Source organism: Sturnus vulgaris, chromosome 9 (assembly GCF_052056855.1).
Source record: "Sturnus vulgaris isolate bStuVul1 chromosome 9, bStuVul1.hap1, whole genome shotgun sequence".
Lineage (NCBI taxonomy): Eukaryota > Metazoa > Chordata > Aves > Passeriformes > Sturnidae > Sturnus > Sturnus vulgaris.
Genome location: NC_142251.1, coordinates 12,068,009 through 12,089,577, shown reverse-complemented (window position 1 = coordinate 12,089,577; position 21,569 = coordinate 12,068,009). Strand labels below are relative to the sequence as shown.

At 36.2% G+C, this 21,569-nt stretch overlaps 1 protein-coding gene across 7 annotated transcripts in view; it reads right to left on the bottom strand.

Moving 5' to 3' along the window:
- AK5 (adenylate kinase 5) overlaps positions 1-21,569 on the bottom strand; it is an 89,467-nt gene that overhangs the window by 41,573 nt on the left and 26,325 nt on the right. For all 7 annotated transcript variants that reach the window (XR_015805371.1, XM_014872159.2, XM_014872160.2 and 4 more), the window contains exons 7-8: positions 8,034-8,124; positions 1,814-1,890 (exon numbers count right to left, since the gene is read on the bottom strand). Coding sequence is in view for 6 of the 7 variants with exons in the window: in XM_014872159.2 (XP_014727645.2) it covers positions 1,814-1,890; positions 8,034-8,124 (168 nt within the window). In the remaining variant the exon portion in view is untranslated. The remainder of the gene's footprint in view (positions 1-1,813; positions 1,891-8,033; positions 8,125-21,569) is intronic.

The following is a 21,569-nucleotide window of genomic DNA, read 5'->3' as shown; positions in this document are numbered from 1 at the left end:
TGTAATGTATCATCAATGAACTATATAGTTTGACGTTATTATGATATCAGTATAATTTTCATGTTTCTCTTAATTTTGTTTTATTTTGTAACTATAAGTTATGTAAACATTATGAACCAAGAGTATCATTTCTTTAGTGTATGTACTCTTCCAAAAGAGCCTATTTAAATGTCATTAAAATGCAAAATTTAACATCAAAGTAGCCAAACATAATATAAATATAGATTCTGCTTTAGAAGCCTAACCCCCTAAATAATAAAGTACAGTACAGACAAAGATAATAGGAAATTTAGAAGTTTTCTGGGCAGGGAATGTTTTAAGAAGGGTTTATGAAAGAATGGGATTTAAAATGGGATGTGGAGACAGAGGCAAGCTGCCTCCTTGAAAAACAGCCAAGCTGAAATAACTGAGCCAAAAAGAACAGTAAAAGGATCTAAAAATTAAAATAAATGAATGGAGCTAGAATGTTGCAGGTGAGGATAAAGTGTTGCATTGAATACTGTGAAAGAAAACCAATGAATGATCCAATCGTAATGAAACTTTAGTTTTGTTGGGCCTCATTTTGTCACTAGCTTTAAAATGTCACAAGAAAAGATATCTTTTGCAAGTAATGAGAAAAGAGGTGAGAACATTTGCAACTGCATTTTGTTGAATGACAACAGAAACACAAATTAACATTCTGTGCCAAGCTGCTTACAAGTCTAGAGAGATGTTTGTGGTATTCATGAAGAAAATACAAGCAGAGTCATGCAAAAGTGGAAGACAGGAAGCAAAACATACAAAACCAACACCCTTAAGTATTGTGGTGTGATAGACATATGGCTTTAATTTTTTTTTTTTATTCTAAGTCTTTTAGACTAAGAATTCTTTTAATGCTTATGCACAGCAGCACAGTAACAAGCACACAATCCTTATCCTTAGTGCAGCATCCAAGCCACAGGAACCTCCCATGTTTCAGTTTGTGCCCATTGCCTCTTGTCCAGTCACTGGGCACCAGAAAATGCCTGGATCCTTTTTCTCTGCATCCTCCCTTCAGATTTCTGTACACTGTGATGAGATGCCCTGAGCCTTCTCTTTTCCAGACTGAACCCTCAGGTCTCTCAGCCTTTCCTTGTAAGAGAGATGGCCCAGTCCCTTAATTATCTTCATGGTCCTTTGCTGGACTCTTAAGTATCTCCAGATGATGTATTAAATCCAGAACTGAACATTATTCCAGATATGACCTTGTCAGTGTAGATGTGAAAATTATAGGGGAAAGATATTTACAACCTTTTTCCCCCCTCTCTCTGGCATTCTTCCTACAGACAAGGAAGACTCTTACCAAAATTTAGTTTTTAGATGTGGATTGAACAAGATCAGTAGAAAGGCTGGTTTCAACATACTGTAAGGCTTTGCTGTTTTTTATTCTTAAAAACATTTTTTCGTAGGAAGAATGTTTGACTTGGCTGTAGATATATTTCACACTTTTTATAATTTCATACTGCTCTTTTGAAAAGTTTTACTTCTTAAATATACAGTAGACTTACAGTGCATTTTAGCAATTCTATTTGTCACATTTGCCAATATTTTTAAATTTATGAAGGAAACTCAGCACAGTAATGGAAGATACAGGGTCTTAATACTACAATAATATTAGTTCTTTTTTCCTACCAGAAAGCAACATCTGTGTATTATGAATTCACTTATGTTGTACTTAAGAATCCATTTGCCCTATCCTTAAAGTTTCACCACTTTGTTCAGACAAATTTTATAGCACAGTATGTACATAAACTAGAAAACTGTCTAGAGAGAAGCCATATAAACAGAAAATTACCTGGTCTTCAAAGTCAAATTCTGTATAAACAGCATCTCCAGAATCCATAATCAGACTGCAATCAAGTTCGTTTGGTCCTAAAATAGGAAAGAAAATTAGAATTTAGAGTTGGATTGAAAATTTTCACTTTTTTTGGTGGAACACTATAATATTTCCAATTGTCTGTATCTGTGCAAAACCTGTGATCCCAGAAACCATTCAGGTTTGCTAGAGTGCCCAGGTGAATGGTACTTCATTAGCAAAGCCTTCAAAGCATCCATATAAGCTATTGTAAATCTTAGTAAGGAAGGGCTGTGCTAAATGGTGAATTGTTTTAGCTAGATTGCATATTTATTGGGCAGGGTGTTCTGTATGCCATGACTTGCAATTGTTAAATTGCCACACTCAAGGGAGAATACAAACAAGTTTAAGAAAGAGAAAGAAAATACTAATTTCTGATTAGCAGTGTTGATAGGGGACCAAAGCAGCACACTTCCAGCAGCAATCATTTCCCTTTCCATCCTATTCTCCCTTCCCAAGGAGACTGTGTGGCTCTTCCCCTTCTCCTTGTCATCTTCCTGTGGCAGGACCAGGAAGAATGCAGTCTCTTGCACTTGGGATGACAAAATTCAATTATTGAGAAGCCTTTACCTGCCTGAACTTTGTAGTTTAGCTTCAGCTGAACTGCTGAAGGTGCAGGACAACAGAAACTGAGCTTGATATTTCAAGAAGTAAAGTAGGGAGGAGTCATTGCTAAACCACAATAGGAGGATAAACTACCAATAATGTTTCTAAATAAACAGGAAGCCTGTAACACGGCCCTCATATTCTGGCACTGTCATCCCATTCAGATTATCTTAATCCTGGGCAATAAAGAAGGAAATGGTCTCCTGGGTCCTCCAGATGATGCAGTCCTAAACCAAATTCTGCACATATTCTAAACACATTAAAATGTCAATAGGCATGAGACAATAGAAATAATTCTCACAGCATTAGTAAAATAAGAATAATAAAAATATTTAATGATGCACAGAAACCTAAAAATTATAACCATCTGGCCACAGATGAGTCTAACCACTCACTTCATGTGGGGAGAAACAGGTAACACCAGGGGAAGCAAAAGCTATGTTTTGTTTTGTCTCCTCATGTCATCAGTGAAACAAGATCACAAATGAAGAAAACAACCCCTCCTTCCTGGGTTACAGCTGTGTCTACCTGGTATGATGTTCCTGCAAGCACTGGCACTGAGGGTACATAGTTTTAAGCCTATTGCCGACCTGGAGTTTGTTTTCTCACCATTAGAGTTGTTTTTATGGGTGGTTTGCTGTCACAAGCACTATGAATAACAGATTTTGCAGTTCAGTTTGTGCCAGATGCATTTATATATTATCTGGGTTTGTTTGCTTTTGAAGTTTACATAGTAATAATCTATGTAGGTGGTGAAGTAAATATCAGTGACAGAGAGAATAGAAGAGAGGAGCTGGATGTCATGATGACCAAACACTGTAACTGCATGGTACAAATGGTAATTCCAGGGTATCTTTGTTTGCAATCCTTATCACAATTACTGCCAAATTAATCTTCAATTTAACTTTCTAGACTACATAAGAGATACAGGGAAAGACCTGCATCTACCACCTGATGGTGCTTTTGTTTTGGTCCTTCACTCCCCTGCCCCCACCCCCAGTGTTCATGTATAGCTATAAAAAATTACAGAAAGGAATTATATTCCTTTATATGTGACACTGGTGCCACAGTGTCACATGTACACATGCAGCATGTTCTCTGGCATGTACACTTTATGGTCTTTTGAAAATACCTTTCTCTAAAAGATACATGCAAGGAAATAGATTTCCAACTGCTGAGAGAATCTTAATTTTTTGATTTATCTTACACAGCTGACATCTCACTCTTAACACCGTGTCATTGTTGATAATATAATTTAACTAAGCCTCAGTTGTCACTGGCACTGGCCTACTCTGACACATCAATCACTTCTAAAGGCACTTGTTGGCACTTTATTAAAGGCACTTGATTAACTGTCACTTAACTACCGAGTGCAGTACATATTCTTAGATAGAAACATTAGTATGAAATATGGTGCTGCAAACTTAAATGTAAAGGTCAGGCTGAAAATGAATACTCATGCATAATGTATCTTAAGTGATAAAAGCCACAATGGTTATACAATTTTAATATGGTCAAGCATCTTAAAGCCCTTTTTCCTTGAACTAGAATACCAGTGTCCTTGGAAAAGCATGGCTTCTTCCTAGGGTATATTCAAGAAAAATTGAAAATCAGTCTTTTCTTTCATGATTTAATGAGAACTAACAAACCCCATAACATCTATCACTGAACAATGCTCAGACTTCTTTACCCTTCTCAAATTGCCTAATGACAAATCCATCAGAAATGAATTGAAGTAAATGGCTACTCCCAAGACAAGATAAAGTAATTAAGGGACATATCAGAGTACTTGTGATATGCCTGGTGCAGCATGAGTAGTTTGCTATGCTCCAGCTCAGTTTGTTGTTGGAGGGAGCATATTTTACTAAGGTTGGACTAAATCTTCCTAAAACTTGTCTTGCAGGGGAGAACAAAGAGCTCATTAAGTATCACTTGTAGGCACAGCAGCAGAGGCACACCAGGGAGCTCCTTGGCAAGGTACTGGCAGTCAGGAATCCTGCTGTAGGCAGATCTCCACACAAGGCTCAACTAGAAGGAGAGCCTTGCAAAGTGAATAATTCAAAACTCAGGTTTTCTAAATACAAGTCTAAATCAGCAGCATTTTACATAAAACCTGTGGCAATGTTTATCTATCAAAGGTGAAATGCACAATGTTGTCTTAAGGAAAAGGGGAGGACTGGTTAAAGTGTTTGGAAGCAAACCTGCCCTGCTGCTTTCAATGAGACTGCAGGCTGTTGTCATGTCTGACAACAAAACGGTTGATCATGAGTTTTATTGCCTTTTCTGAGCAAGTTGCATTGTTTTTCTTTTGCTAAGTTGGTACCATGAGGACTAGGCTAGAAAAACAATTCATACTTGTCTATTAGGAGGAAAGGCTTACAGTCTGATTTGACTTAATTCTTTCATAAAGGTGTCCCATTCCACCAGATAATCTCTTGGCTCAAATAAGCTCTTGGTTAACTTGGAGCCTTCATATGCTTATATGAACCTTTAGGAAGTGATCTGAGTAACTGTATCAATTGAAAAGGGGAAACTCAAGTTAAAAATATCTTTTAAGGAAGTCCGTGAAAGTTCTACTGCCATGGAGAAATAACTTGCAAGCATCTGATCTGAAAAGGTACCCTCAGGGCTTAAAATATGCTTCCTTGATTGCATGCATAAAGTTAAGGCAAGGGAGACCTGGTCACTTTAATGTGCTCTGTGTTTTCCTTAGAGAAAAAAAGAGAGGATTTTAATCAGGTGCAGTACTGCACAATTAAAAAATAAAGCAGTTGAAAGTTTTTATTAAATCCCCATTAACTGAATAATCAGGTGTCTGGGGAGGAACAGGTTGAAATACAAAAAAGCAGAGAGCTAGACTGCATTCCCTTTTTTCGCCACGTTTGGTATCTTGACACTTGAAGGCATCTTTCATAAAAATTTGTCTTGTGAGGAATCCAAGAGGCTCCAATGACACAGCCCAGAGGGACGAGGTTAATGAAAGGTGGCTGCAGTTGTACCAGGATGTGCTGACAGGTGCCACCCCTGCCGTGTCTGACACTCAGGGACAGTGACTCCCCTGCACCAGAGGGTGCAGGCTGTGCTCAGGCACTTCCTTCACCATGAGGCCATATTTTATATTTTATGCTGTATTTTACATAATGTTTGTTGCTCCTAAGCTGAATTGCACAAGATTGATTGTGGAAAGCTGAGAGAGTGTGGCTGTCACAGGCAGGTATGTAATTCCTACCACAGAGATGCACCCCGAGGGGACCATGGCTGTAAAGTCTCTGGTCCTACAAAAGATGTCAGTGTTTTAAGCCTGGGTTCATGGCACTTTCTCTGAAATTGTCTTCATCCTTAAGTTGTCACGAATGCAAATGTCAAGCATTGCTTTTTCACAGTTCACTAAATTCATTTTTACAATGAAAATAAACTGTACTGATCTGCCTAAATTTATCTGCAGTTGACTTCACTTCCCATCACAAGATAGCTATGACCCATCATGCAAATTAATTAAGTCTGCTCCTTGGACCATTTGTGTTTAGCAAATCACCTAATGAATTTCCAATCCTTGCTTAAATGCATTACTTATTTTGAATCCTGCTAGCAATTGTATTCAATATGGTTCATTGGCTCAAATATGCACATACTCATATTTTAATGATGATAGTATTCACACAGTTCAACACTGACTGTCACAAAAGCAACCTAAGCCTATCCTGTGAAACATACTGCTTGTCTTAATAACATGTTTAAACTCAATAAAATAAAAATGTCTTTTTATGTTATGGAACATGCTCTGAAGCACAGTCTAATAACTCAATTAATACATGTTGCATATAAGCATTTGGGCAAGACAAATACTTAGAAGATAAATTCAAGTGGAATATTACAGAAATAATTTCTTGAAGCACTGATTAGCATTAGAATTATTACATTTTAATTTTTCTCTCAGTAAGATGCTTCTGATACAAATTTTATTGCAACCTTACGCTGTTGAGTTTCATGACAGGTTGTTGCTCTTGGCAACGGTCTTAATATGTTGTAGAAGGCAACAATGAGAAAATTGTATCTTCATCTATAAACATTTCAGCTGTTTTCTTTCAGTACATATTGTTACAGAGTTGATTACAACTGGATTTTACAGGTATAACATGAGTTAGATTGATGTGGAGGTAGTAAAATATTGGGAATACTATGTTTATGTTAGCTACAAGGAGCTACAGTTTATTGCTGTATCACTAATAAGATTAGAAGACAAAAAGTGAGATCAAGACATGGAATTGCAACCTCTAGAAATTAAACCTGGTCTCATAGAAATCCTACTTCATATCTCATTATTATTATCAGTGCTCCTAGTAGGCACTAATTAGATGATTGTGGCATGGCATCTGCTCGTGGCTATCCAATTATTTTGGTGAGGGATTTATTAAATAGATCAGACTTTCGAGGAACTGAATGGAACTTATCCAGAATCACAATCAATTTGTGCAAATTGTTTAGCTCTTGTCAAGTTGTTTGTCAGAGCTTGCACCTTTATGACACTTCTTTCCTTTTCTTACTGTGCAGAATTTAAATCAATTAGAGAATCCAGAGGCAATTATCAACAGAATGTTGTACGGTGGGAATGCCACTTTAGGCTTGGGATCAACCTCTTGCCTTAAGGCTAAGTACAAAATAAATGTGTGCCCCTTAACAGAGAGAGTCATCTTTATTCTTGTGTGCATCTGATCTCAAGGATGACCACTAGAATCCTGTGGGCTTTCTTGCTGATGCAGTTCTTAAAATTCTCAACCTCCTTCCCAGCCCCAACCCCCCTTACATTTCCCTACCCTCCCCCTCCCCAGCTTGGTACTTCATCTTTATCTCATTTAGAACATTATCAAAAATTTCTTTTCGTGTGCTGGTTCAGAAGTCATTTATGACATCCTCTACCTATGTAACACTAATAGTTGATTTGGAAAACAGCCAAGGATGCCACTGTAAAAGGAAGAAGTTGTTGTTGAAGTTATCAGGGAAAATTTCTCTGCTGCCCTCAAGCAAAATATTTCTGACAGATGTTATGGATTTTCAGTGCTTTGATTTTTAGCTTCAATTCTTTCTCAGTCCTTTGTCTCTCAAAGGCTTTACTTTGAAGATATTCAAGCTTCAGTAAGCATAAATAATAAATAGACAAATAAATAAAATCTCCAGACACTTGACTTATATTCACGCACCATTTCAGAATTAGTACCAGTTATTAGGGAGGAAGTATGATCATTAATCTCTCTGGACTAATTTTCTGGTGAACAGCAAGGTGTCACTAGAACAGCTGACAACTGGAATTGAAAACTTACATGTTTTTTGTATTAATAGTATAGCTAAGTAGACTTAACTTGTAGATAAGCAAGTTATTGGATAGGCTATATGAAGTTTCCAATATAAAGATATTTTTTTTGTCCGATTGTGCAAATGTTTGAGGTCGGTCAACTCTGCTACAGTATCTACACCCAAGCTTGAAGGACATGAAAAGCCATCCCAGTGTCAAATGCAGTACAATGAATATGGTTCTTTAAATCTTACATTAACTCACCTGCTGCAGTCTCTTTGTTTGCAAACAGTTTATTGTCAACTGCTGAACTTATGTCAGAGAACACTTCTTCTTCATCTCTGTCTGCATCAAACTAAAAAAAAAAAAAAGTTGACAATCAGACGCTGCTGACTTTCCTGATAGGGAATCTTTCTATTTTAATGTGTGCAGTCCATTGCTTTAGGTATCAATCATTTAAATTTTTAATTTTAAAAAAAAAATTGGCTATTTCTAATAGCTTGTCAGAAACAGAAACTACAGTAAAATTGACTTGTTCTCAGAGAATGAAGTTTCAAAGCAGAAGGTAAAACTAATAATGCACATTACTTCTTCAGTCATTGAATGGTTGAAAAAAAAGTCAGCATAGAGTCCAGAAATGGGATTACTTTACTGTCATTTCTTTTTGGTGACTAGCATAATTAACTTTTAAAATTTGCAAGTGAAAAACTTTCAGGAACTTCTGAATTGTCTGAAACAAATTTTTGTGACATATACCATTTCTTCAATTAGCTGGGCAAAACTCTTAGGAAAGAATAATGAATATTTTAAATCCCCTACTTACAGAAAAGAGAGCTTTCCTCTCTCAGTATCAGAAAGACTAATTAATGAATAATTAATCAAATTAATCAAATGAGGAAACAAAAGCTCATTAAAAATGGCCATTAATTATTTTCTTCTGATTTTAATGTTCTTTTTAATTTATTCTATCTTTTGCCTGATTTGGATACTGATTCTCACAAGTTTTTCTAGGCTCTGACAGGTTTCTTTTTATGGCCAGGTGACTGTGGCAGGTGGAAGTTCTGTTACAGTGACATGCTTGACAGTGGGTTTGTGATTTTCCTTATTGTATTTATCAAGCTTTATTAATTTAGATTATTACATATTCAAATAGATGAGCCTACTGTAAATATAAATACATGGAATTTTCTGACTGGTTCTTGATTTGGAGTTTGAGGGTTTGACCCTGAAGACCACTCAGAAGTTCATCCTGCAGCAATCACCATCTGGGCAGATTTATCTAATGTTGAGAAATTCTTCTGACATTTAGTGTTTGTCATAACTCGAAGCACTTTTAAAAAATTTCTAAAGCAGAAATTTGTTTATGTTTACCTATTAGAGATTACACTTTAACTTTCGTCAAAACCAGGGCTTGTAGAAGAACAGGTCTTAAATAAAGCTGTTAATATAACAGCTGTTAATAAAATAAAACTTTTCAGCGATTTATTACTGATCCACAAAGAGCAGCTTTGGAATGGCCTTGCTGATAGGAAAAGAGTGCTCCTGATGTATGCAAGGGAAGACATATATCATGTTTGCAGGCATGTGTATGCATAAAACCCAGTAAATTGTAATCAGATTGTGTCTGAACATTATTGTGTAGGTCACACCACAGTTGGAGAGACAACAGACTTGATTTCTCATTAGTAGCAATCCTCTGAATAATCCAGTTCACCGTGAAAAAAACACATTGTCAATCTCAAAATGTTCTGAAGGTTCCAAGAATTTGAAACACCAACTTTCCTATTCAAAGAACACCAGCTGTGCTTCAGCATTCTGAAAAGTCTGGGCTTTGTAATGAAAGCTTATATTGTCACCCAAAGAAAACCAATTATTTGAAGCTTGCACATAGATTCAGTTTTCCCCTCACAAAATGAGAATTGTAATACCCTGAGCGACAGGAAGGCAAGGTAGCTTCCATGGAAAAAGTTATTTTTGAAAGAAACTAACCTTGTGAGTTCTGTACTTCATTGAAATGCTAAATATTTTAAAATTAAATCCTTTGATAATTAGTGGAGGCTTGAATAAAAGATAAACGGTACTCAAACAACCCTAGTCACACAGAACAAACAGCAGTAGAACTTGCAGTTTTAGCAGAACCTGTCTAAATCCATAGGTTGCTTTCCTTACTGAAAACAAATCCCTACTTGCTTCAATACATAGCTCTTTGCAACTAAGTCATCTAGAGGTATCTTTATGGATGTCTCAGCTTAATTATAGTCAAGACTTAGGTTTTATAGAAGTGTAACTTTATCAAACATTAACGATACTGCTGTCTGCATTCATATAGTCTTTACCAGGGATGTAGGAGGAAGCAAGGTGCTTCTTCCCTATGTGGCCAAAGGGGTTTGAGGTCTGACCTTACTTTATGGCTTTCCCTCCCTGAGGCACTAATGGTGTTTGTGTTCTATGCTTTCTCTGTTTTGTTGGGACAGGAAAAGATTAGAGAGGACCTCAGTGGCCAAGAGCATCACATTTCTTTAAGAAACCAATCTAAATTTCTGACAGGTTTCACAAACCTTCCTAAAGTACATTTTGGGGTTGTACTTGGTTTTAGTATTTTTTTAAAGTAAATGATGACTGACTTAATGATGATTTTCTTGAAAGTTCATCTCATTTTCACACGAGCATTCTTGAATGGCAGAATCTGTCACTGGCATAGTATTATGTAAAAATGATGAAAAATATTTTCTAGATCTTCTGCATTGTAAACAATTGCCCTAGGGAATGCGGGTGGTTGTTGCTGCTCACAGAGAGAAAATAATTATTGTTTCTAAATAAGCATCCAACAAATCCCAGCTAACAGAAGTAGCTCCACAAAAAAATTGTCTGAGTTATTGAAAATTGCAAATCTCACTGGTCCATGATGATAAATGGAGGTTTGGAAATACCATGTATTGAGTTAATGAAAAGCGTGCGGAATTTTTTCCTCACATCTGTCAGGGGACAAACATCAAATAAGCTGCAGTTAACTAGAATTTTGGGTGAAGGTGTCAGTCAGCCTGGCACTGCCCCTTATGGACTGTTTCACCCCCAATGAAACTGCTGGTGTTTGCAGTTTATCTAAAACATTCCCAAAATAGGGGGAGATCACATTAGCCTTTCAAACTGGAGTACAGGAAAGCTAGAAAGAAATCTGATTGCAGAAGACTTGCAGGGAATTCTTGTTTGTGCAGCTTGAAATAGTTAGAAATGGACAAAGCATAAAAAAACCCAAGCAAACTTGTAGTTAAATAACATTTACAACAGTAGATGAAAATGCCCTCTATTTTAGGATATGATGGGTGCCAGTGAAAAGAAAATAAGCCATGTCCAAATTAAACATAACATAACATTGTGGTGTTTGGCACAGGGGTTAAAGCTCCCGGATGGTCAATGCAGTGCCAGTAAAATTAAAATAGGATCTAATGCAGGGAAGTCGGCAGTATTGCTCTACATAGCCAGAGCTGTCACTTCCAGCTTCATAATCCATTAACCAGATCCATGTGAAACACAATCATTATTTAGGAAGTGTACAAATTACCCATATATTATCACCTGCATTGAGGAGCAATTTCTTCTTAAATAAAAAAAAGTTTATCTGCAGAAAACAGGTACCATGGTTTTCCCACGCTTTTAAGAGACACCTGGTTTAAAAACCAGATTGCACCACTGTTCCTTAAGTGTTGGTATTTTTGGTTGAAAAGTTGACAATCCTAGTCAAATAAGGAGATTCATAAGATTGAGCAAGTTGTAATGATTTTCAGGTGGCAGCAGCTAGAAATGTGACGAGAACACACTGTTATTATTCATACTGATTTAGGTAGGGATTTGCTCCTGAAGGATTGAAAACAACTGTTTTAAACTTTTTTTTTTTTATTTTACCCTTGGTAATACTAAAAGGTGAAGTGAGACACACCATTGAGGTATTGATGCTGCTTTACCATTTTTGGCACCCACACAGAAATCCCTTCATTATTGTTCCATCCCTAGTTTGCTTCTCTTAATAATTACAATTGACTTGTGCAGTTACTTCTAGAGAAAGTGGAAAAATCAAAAGAAAAACATCAGCAACATGGGAAAACAGCAAAGAAATATGTGAGGAAAAATATATAAGGTAGTATAATAACCATTGGGATGAGGGGGAAGAAAAATTAATTGAAGACTTGTATAGGAAAACCAATAAGCAGAGCCACTGAAATGAAGCTGGAATCTGCAGACTGGGAGTTCAGGGAACTATAGTACTATTATAAGCAGTATAATATAATGTATTGTATTACATTATAAATAGTATAATATAATACTATTATAAAGTATTTTTAGTGGTACACTGAAACAAAACTAAATAAACACTCAAAACACCACAAAATTATGTGATGAGGACAAAGAATAGAGATATTTCTCTCTAATTCATTCTCTATTTCAAATATTTTGATTCTTTTCAATAAAATACTCTGAAATCTCAGATTAATTTTTATATTATATTTTACCACATACAGAAAAGAAAATATGACTGAAATTACACTAGAGCTCACCAATGATTTTTAAAAATATTATGCAATTATCAGAGGTCACAAATTGGTATCTGACAGAAATTTAGAACAAAACTGAACTGGAGATATTAACACCATTATTACAATCCTGAGGAATACTGGGTTATCTAAAATAAGCCTCTTAACACCTTATTATTTTTTTTTACCACTGGAGTTCCAAAGAGGATTCATAAGTAATTGCAGAGTCCTCATACGTCTATCATTAGTTTCTCAAGTTCCACTTCTATCTAAGGATCTACTGCTGTGAGTGCTACTTGTAAATGAGCATGGGGTGAATTTTTTCTATTTTTCTATTCACAAACCTCTTTCTATTAATTTGGCAGTACATAAACAATGGAATTACTACAAAACACAGGCTTGGGGTGTGATTTTCTCTTATTTCATGCTAAACTCAACAATTTAGTGCCATGGCACACAAGTGTGGAGATGTTGTGCCAGTTTCCCTCCCTTCACAGTAAAACTTCTAAGCCAGCTTCCATACTTGGAATATTGAACAGAGCAGCAGCAAGGAGATGGTAACTCTCACCTGAAGAAACAAGAGCAGCAGAAGTAATCGCCTGTCTTTGCACATTTGTGTGGAGTAATAGCTTTTGATAGGTAGACAGAGGGAGAACTTCTGTCTATGCTGTGATCATTTGAGCAACACCCTGACTTACAGCAGTTTTCAGCTGTTAGTAATGAGCACCTCGGGCAGTGTGGTGGCAAGAGATGATGGGAAAGACACTGTGCAATTACAGGCCCTCGCAGAGCTGAAAGCAGACAAACTACAGCAGAGGTGGATGTGACTGGGGGTGAGGGGAGAAATCCATAATTTGGTGGCATGGTAACAGAAAATTAATGGACTTGAGAGGATGAAGCAATTGCTTGTTTAATAGGGAAGCTGATGGTGCCACAGAGTGGGTTTGGAACATAGACATTTTTCATAACACCAAGAAGCAAAGCCTTTCTGCCTGTGGACATATTAAAAAGCACTAGTTGGTTAATTTTTTTCCCAATAAGGATATTCATCTGGAAGGTTGGTGACTATTACATGGAAAGCAAATGTATTGTTCTTTTATTAACACAATCATTTTTGCATTATTTGAGAACGTTTGCATGTTCTCCATTCCTTAGAGGGATTCTGAGCTTCCAGTAGGCATTATCCTCCACCATATTTGTACCTCTAACTCTGTTAACCTGAAATCCATTTAACATAGTAATAAACAATTCAAAATGTTTCAGCCATTTCTCTATACTACTATGACTCCTACCATAAATATCCTATTTATCTTGGAAATCATTATCAAGAGTCAGTACTAAATTAGGCAGCATATGCATTATTTCACATAGCATTTAAAAGGACATGATTTGCATGTGTTCATTCTGGGTTATCTGAATTTTCAGATAAGTTACTTCTAGCAGGAGCTTTTCAAGCTATAAATACAGGCAGCATCTCTGCATATAAACTTTGTGCACATTTTCACTTTGCAAATCATTAAAAACTTGTACCCTGACATGTATTACGTCTGTTCAGCAGCTTCTGTAGCAAACTCAGCTATATTAATTATTTTTGAAGATTAACTGAAACCAAAGAAATACTTTAGTATATGAGCATATAGAGATCTTTTCTACCTTGGAAGCACACTTTTCCTTATTTTAAAAAATATACATTCCACTGTTGGAGTTATTTTCATTATGTATTTACTTTTTAAAGGAAATTGCTTTTAAAGAGGCAAATGGTATTACAAAGAAACAGAACAGTGGTGTTGAGCATCTAGACAGATCACTTCTGAAGAGCTTGAATGGAAAACTTAATTATGGTCTGAGTTAGGAGATGCTTCATGAATTAATTTTTACTCTGTTCCTGTAGAACCCAGGAAAACATTCAGCCTGAGGGAGAAATCATCTTACTCACTACCTCCACTGGGTCTAGAATAAATTGCTTGATTTTTACTTTAATGCACCTAACCCCAAAGGAAGGGGAAAGACATTACTGATTACAGAGAGTCGGGTATGACTTGAAGCTGTCCAAATCCTCACACAGCTTTAACAGCCTTTAGCTCGCATTTCTTATTTACCAGAGCTCAGTGATGCTGCAACAATGAAGCATTAATGTAAAATTCAGTATTTTGAAATGCAGACAAAGGGCAGAGATGTACAAACAAGTGGCATGAAGCTCAGTCAATAAAAGCTGTAATTGTCACTTTGCTTTATGCAGCTCAGGGACATTACAGAAAGATCTAGAATTACCCAGCTCTTCCCCAAATGCTTTTGATTTTTCTTTGCACAATAATAATGCTTGTCTTACAGTAGTTTTTCTTCCACCTTTATCTATGAAGACTTCTATGAGGCTTGGATGCCCGCTTGTTCTTCAGGTTGAACTCTTTAGGAATAAACCAGTTAAGGGTCAGTTTCTACAGCACAATTCCCTTATGACTTCCAGTACCCTATGAGATGAGTACTGGAATATTCACATTCCCAGAGCACCCAGTTCAGTGAAACAGCTCTGATCACCAATAAGTTCAAATAAATGCTTTCCTCAAGATCCTTTTTTTGGCTAATATTGACTCAGCAGCACTTCTCAGGCAGAATGAGCCCTATAACTGAATGACATTAACCAGTATGTTTGTGTGCAGAGAGACTTTTCCTGATAAAAGGTTTTAAAAAATACGTTTCCTCCTGCCTGTAGAGCTCCTGTGTCACTCTTCCTTTTGTTTAAAACAAAACCAAATAATTTTCTAGCATCAACTACCACAGCATGTAGAAATCACAGGCAGGCAACCTGAATAAATACACTGACTTCAGTGACACAGTGGCTTCCCCAAAAGGTCCAATGAGCAACAACTGTAATTCAAATAAGAAAACAACAACAACAACAAAAATTAGAAAAACTCAGAAATAAAAGACATTTCTTCCTATAAATACTATTTTCTTTTATTGACAGTTTGCAATTTATTTCAATGAAAAACACTGATGCTGCTGCCAAATATAGCTAAATATTTCCCTGTCAAGATCAATAGCATTTCTCCTGTTGGCTTTTGTGGAAGAGCTTTTGAATGCAAAATACTAAAATATTGTTGTCTGTTTTACTATTAGAAAACTTCTAACAATTACTACAAAAAATAATTTTTGCCCATGTATCATCACAGTTTTCAAAGGAATAATGCTACCATCTGAAAGCTAACAAAAAAAGTCCTGAGTTAATTTCAGCTGCAAATTTAGCCAGTTATTCAAGCACAAGGACTAATGACTCAGCTGCAAGAACAAGTATAGGGTAAACCATAGGCTTAAACATTGGAGGATGTGGGTGTTTCATATGCAAAATCTGCGTTTAATTCAAGAAATACTGTGACATTTTTAGTCATCTAGGACCTTAGCAACACAAATAATTACATCTGCAATAGTTGTAGCTCTTCAAAATGGAATTTCACACTGTAAGAACTGGCCCATTTGAAAAAATTTGGCTTTTCTATTTTCCTTGGAAAACTAAAATAAATTTAATTTCCAGTTACACAGTTGCTGTGTATTTAACTAAATTCTGACCCAGGACAAGCAGCATTTCCACTGGTGGTCTCTAAATTAATAAACTTCATAAATGATATTGGAATCCTTGAAAATAAGCCCTCCCTTGGTCATCTCGAGCTAAAAAGTACTAAATTTTCAAGAAAGAAATTATTTATCTCTAGAAATAGGACTCGTATCAAGCAGGAGAATATTCAGCAGATGTCAGTCTGAGCTCAGGATGGGCTCATGAAGCCAACTTCAAATTGTGCTACTGCAGGAAGGATATGAGTTTGTTTTCTGCAGCAAGAAGTGAGCCACTGCTATTTTAATTTCTCTACCAGTAAGTTCTGTTTTGACATCTAAATTATTGGAGCATGTTGTTTCAGAGCAAAAAGGAGACTACTTGATTTATAAAAAATGAAAGCTGGCAGGCTAAGGAGATACTGACAGAAACTATTGCTTTAGTCATCATGGAATATGACATTCTTGCATCTAGCATGTATTTTTTGGAAACAAATGTAGGACAAAATCCCACATGATTATGTAGGCTGAAAGCATTTTTTAAATATCATAAAACACGTGGATGAGGTGGAAGTGATTGACATAATTTATTTAACTTTTTTCAAGCTTTTGGTAATATTTCTTCCCAGAGGCTATTAAATGAAATTTTAGGGAAGCCCTAACTAATATAATTAATTTATTTTAAAAAGCATGATAAATGTCCAAAAAACGTCTTGGCACAGAAAATGGCCAATGTATTGATCAGAAAACTGGCAAGTACAAATCAGAAAAATCACCCTTACTATGAAAATTAAATCTGAGAAGGGATAGGGATGTGGAAAAGAAATGCATGTAATGTGACAATAATGTGTGTTGCAGGAGAAAGACGAGAAAAGAAAGACCCAAGAAAGATCAAAATTAAGCCTCTGTAAGCTTTCTTTTATTAGGATTTCATAACTTTCCCTCTGGCTGTTTGTTTGAGCTAAGTGCTTTACAGAATGCCTGAAACTCCAACACTTTGGGGTCTAATACCATAGTTAGTATTAATACATTGTTAAAGTAGAAATAATTTATTGCAAAAGCAAGCTAGGCAACCTATATTGAGTATTCATACAACATTATCTTTAAAACTCCTACAACTGACTTTTCCTTCAGTTTATGCAGTTAGAGCTTTTGATATTCTAAACCAGAATCCACCACTTTACATTTACTGAACGGGAATTATTTTATAATTGGGGGTTTTCTCTGTATTAAAATGGTTTTGGCTACTGCTGTCCATCACTGCAGCTCCTTCATCACTGCTCTGTGTTTCTGCTGGATGAGAACAACCTGCAGTTGTTTGGTTGTTTTCAATGTCACCTGGTAAAAGAAATATCTGTGAAGCTTCCACCTTTCCATTTGCTAGGATAGGTAGTTCTGACTGTTTCAACCCTTGATTGCTTTGGCAGAATAAGCTCAATCTTGCAGCTGCATAGTGATACTAATTTCTATTGGGATCCAGCAAAACATGGGTAACAAATTACAAAATTAAGCACATTCAAAGTATTTGTCTTTGTAATATAAAGCAGCTGAAAGTACACAGAAGGTCTGTTTCTCTGTCAACCTTCCCCAGCATTGTAGTAATGACTGGGACTCAAACAGTGACTAGAAATAGTGGCTATTTAGAAGATGTAGCAACAGTATGTTGTTTTTTATTTACCTTAAGATAACAAATGTATGATTTATGTTTGCCTTTATTATTAAAATTTTGCTAATGATAAAAATATTACTAAAACCATTCATGTGATCCAGAGTGAATGGCATAGGCTCTGGACCCTGGCACTTACAGACCTTGGAAAACAGGAACTTAGTCTTTAGTGTTAATACATTCAGCAAATGTAAGAAGTTCTAGAAGCAATTTGTAGGGATAGAACAAGTTTATTATTAAGTTTTTTGATGTTTAGTTTTGATTACTCGGATATGTTTAAGCCTTCATTTATGAAGGCTTAAAGATACCTTCCACTGCACTTTCTTTCTGTTTACAATTCTTATTAAATAGAACACATTAAAGAAATTGAAGGTTTGTTTACTTTTGCAGTGAAACTACGTAAAGTGGAAAAAGCCCCTGGCTGAATACATCCCAATTTTTTTGCATATGAAAGGGATTGGGGGGATTTTATGTACCTACTCTCCCACGTAATTTAAGCTATAGGGAGACAGAAAACTAAATATTTTGAATGTTCCTTTCTTTTTCTATAACTTTTTTTGCTTTAATTTTGAATAAAATTACTTGGATAATCTGACAGTAAACATACGTTTTAACAAAAAAATGTTTAAATGGGGTCCCACTGAAAATCTCCTAATTAGTAATCATTAATACAATTCCAGTTCTCTCCTTTTGATTTTCTAAAGTCTATAAGCTCTTGTAACTCTTACAGAGTATTATATCAAAGACAAATTATTTTTTTCACCCTAATAGACACCATCTTCTCCAATAGGTATGATGAATGTTAAGAATGAAGTATCAATACTCATTTCATCTAAAAGTGGACTTGTGATAATTTATAGAACCAACAACAAAGTTTGCAGAGTTTTCAAGACAGTTCAGATATGCTAGTTCTTAAAATTAGTTTTCTAAAATATGAAGTCAAACAATGACTGAATTTCATACAGCCATTACTGCTACAGAGGAAACAAAATTTCCTTTAATTTGTACCCCAGTGTTCTAGTTCTCAGAAACTTTCAGAAGTCAGTGTCCAAACTTCCAGAGAACTGTGGTCTCTTATTTGATTCTATTAGTTTTGAGAGTAGTCTCTACTAAAAAAGAAGAAAAATAAGAAAAATAATAATATCCTAATTATTTGTAAAGCTTACTCTCTATTAAAATTATGCCGGGGGAGATGGGGAACTGACTAAAGACAAATACTTCATAAAACAAAAGATCTTGTAGACCCCTCTGCACTGAACAGAGTAGCCCCTGTTTCTTTAAAATCGCTTCAGTGGAGCTCAGAGGTTGCTGGCCTCCTCCTCCCTCCCGGGTGGGAATCAGGAGTCTGCAGGGAGCCCATTAGCTGCTGGCTCTGCAAGCACTTGCTGTGGCATACCAGCCAATTTAGCTCAACGCTCTTCTGCCTTGTGTAATGAGACCCTTGGTACTTCCCTGTGTTTCATTTACAGTGGGTTCCCTGCATACCCCCCCCTCGGAGCAGTAACTTCTGTAAACGCAGAAAGAGTCATTGGAGAAGGGTGAGACGCTCTCTATGTGTTTATTCTCATCTGTACTCCAGTGAAGAAATTCTCACAAGCTTCTATTCCTGCTTAAGACTTTTTCATTTGTCCTTTTTCATCCTCAAGTCAAATCATGTACTCAAAAAAGATTAGATTTAGGCCTTGTTTCATATGTCAAATATCAGTTATCTTCTAGTAAATCTTTTTCCAAGGCACTTAAAAAAAAAAAATTGGCAAAGGTCTCCATGCTTGTGGAGTTCATGGGGGAAAAGGGAATCTTGCAGTTTTGTTTGAACTTTTCTCAAGGTAAATAGAGCAACTGTAACCTTTAACCCTAAAGAAAAATTAATATTTACAAGGTATGTTATCAGATTGGGGTTATAACAAACTGTTGTGCAGCCTCAACAAGAGGTTATGAAATAAATTCTTTCTAAAGTTCCCACTAAGATGAGTGGTTGTTAAGATCAGGGTTTCAGCAGAGGCATCTTTCCAAGAAACACTGACATGGTTTCTGTTGCCAAGTGCTGACCTAACCTATGAGAGAATACCCAAACTTGTTTAACTTATTCTCTATTACACTCACCCCACTTAATTTAGTGATTTTTCTGAGGAGTGGTCTCCTGGCTGTAGTTCAAGGATATAATTAATAGTCCTTAAAACCAAACTAATTTCAGAATTCACATGGCTCCTGATCCTCTTTCTAAAGATCAAGAGATATGAGGGAACATGAAATGCATAAATGAAGAAAACTCTCTGTTCACAGTACTGGAACTGAGTTCATTTGTGTCTTGCACCCCATGAACAGGGTCAGAGATGAAAGCTAAAGTACCCACAAAACCTTTAATTACATTACAGTAGAATGAGGTGACATACAGAGCCTGACAAAGAGCAGAGAGAACATTCTTGCAAAAGAAACAGAAATTACCTGCCTTGGGGTTATGTGAATCTGTGTTATATAGAATCTGTATGGTGAAATTCTTGCAGTAAGGTGCAGATACAAAGAGGATTGCTGTATATTTTTTTTTCCAATGTCTTAGGGACCAATAAATTTAATAAGCAACTTGACTAAGAGCTGTATTGCCCACATTCTGGGTTCCCTTTTAGTAAGGGATTTACAGAGAAGTCTGTTCCTTTCAGTAAAGCAGACCAAAAAAAGCCCAGAACGCAGGACATGGCAGGAAGCTAGGAAAATATATTTTCAAATTGCCTAATTGGCATCTTGCAGTGGTAAGAGAGGGAGATGACTTTGGCATTAGAAAAACTATAGTGTTACCAAAATACAATGGATAGTATAATACAAGAGAAGACAAGACCTGGCATGCTATACAGAGCAGAGAATTTTGAAGTACTGGTATTGAAAACATGAACGTGGAGCTTCAATTTGACATTCTGCTTAGAGACTGGAGGAGAAATTCAGTGGAGCACATAATGAAAAAATGTTAGAACTTGCCTAAAAACAATGTAGTTTTAGCAGTTTTATTTTTAACAAAACGGATCAAGGGGTAACATATGTATGAACAATCCTGGATATAAATAACTGGTTGTAGCAAGTTACAGTGAAAATATGCCACATTTTGTGCATTAAGTTCTTTATTTCTTTTACTGTGACTGGTATGACTGACTGTTGGCACAAAAAGAGATGAACAGTTGAGAATTGGGAGAACAGTTCCTCCTTCACAGAAAACGACAATAATTTTGGCTTCAGTGTTATAGTTTTGTTTTGTGAGGCTTCATTTCCTGTGTTATTAAGCAGATTACTGAATTGCAGAATGTGATATGGTGACAACAAAGTAATCAGATAGTTGCATTCACTGGCCATTAATGAAGCAAACTGCAGTACTATGTAAGATGGAAAGATACAAATGTTAACCCTGGAAGTAGGAAAGATGGCAACTGAACCGAAGGATAGAGAAGCATATATAGCTCCAGCAAAGGCAAACCACACAGGATTCACAAGAGAGACTCTGCCAGGGATTTCAGGTTACGTCTACATGGTAAAAAGCGATGCTGTGCAAAGATGTTCGTGCTAGCACTAAAGGATGTACCACAGTTATAAGAAACACAAAATTGCCATATTAGTGGTTATCTGATGTCTAAGTATCAGTGAATGTAAGAGCAAGGATGTATTACTTCAGTGAAGTGCTGAGTTGACACAATACTGGTGTTTTCATAATTACTCCTTAGCTGCATGATAAAAAATAAAAAAGTCCTCCAAACAGCTATCAGAAATACTCTGAAAGAATAGTCTGCAGTGGGGAAAATGCCCGAGGGGAAAAGCTGTCGTTCTCTAGTGCAGTATGTACCCTGAGTCAGACAATGGATGAGTAAATTTTCAGCTTTCTCAGTTCTCCACTAACACTGTAGCTTCATCTAACCCTATTAAGCCTCAATAAGACTCCAGAATACTGCAGAAAAATGCCAGAAGCCCATAATGTTAAGAGTATCAGACTCTGCTGACAGTTTTGACACCTAAATTACTTCCATCATTACAATACCTGAGCATTCACAAATCTCAATCAATGTATTTTTATGACGCATT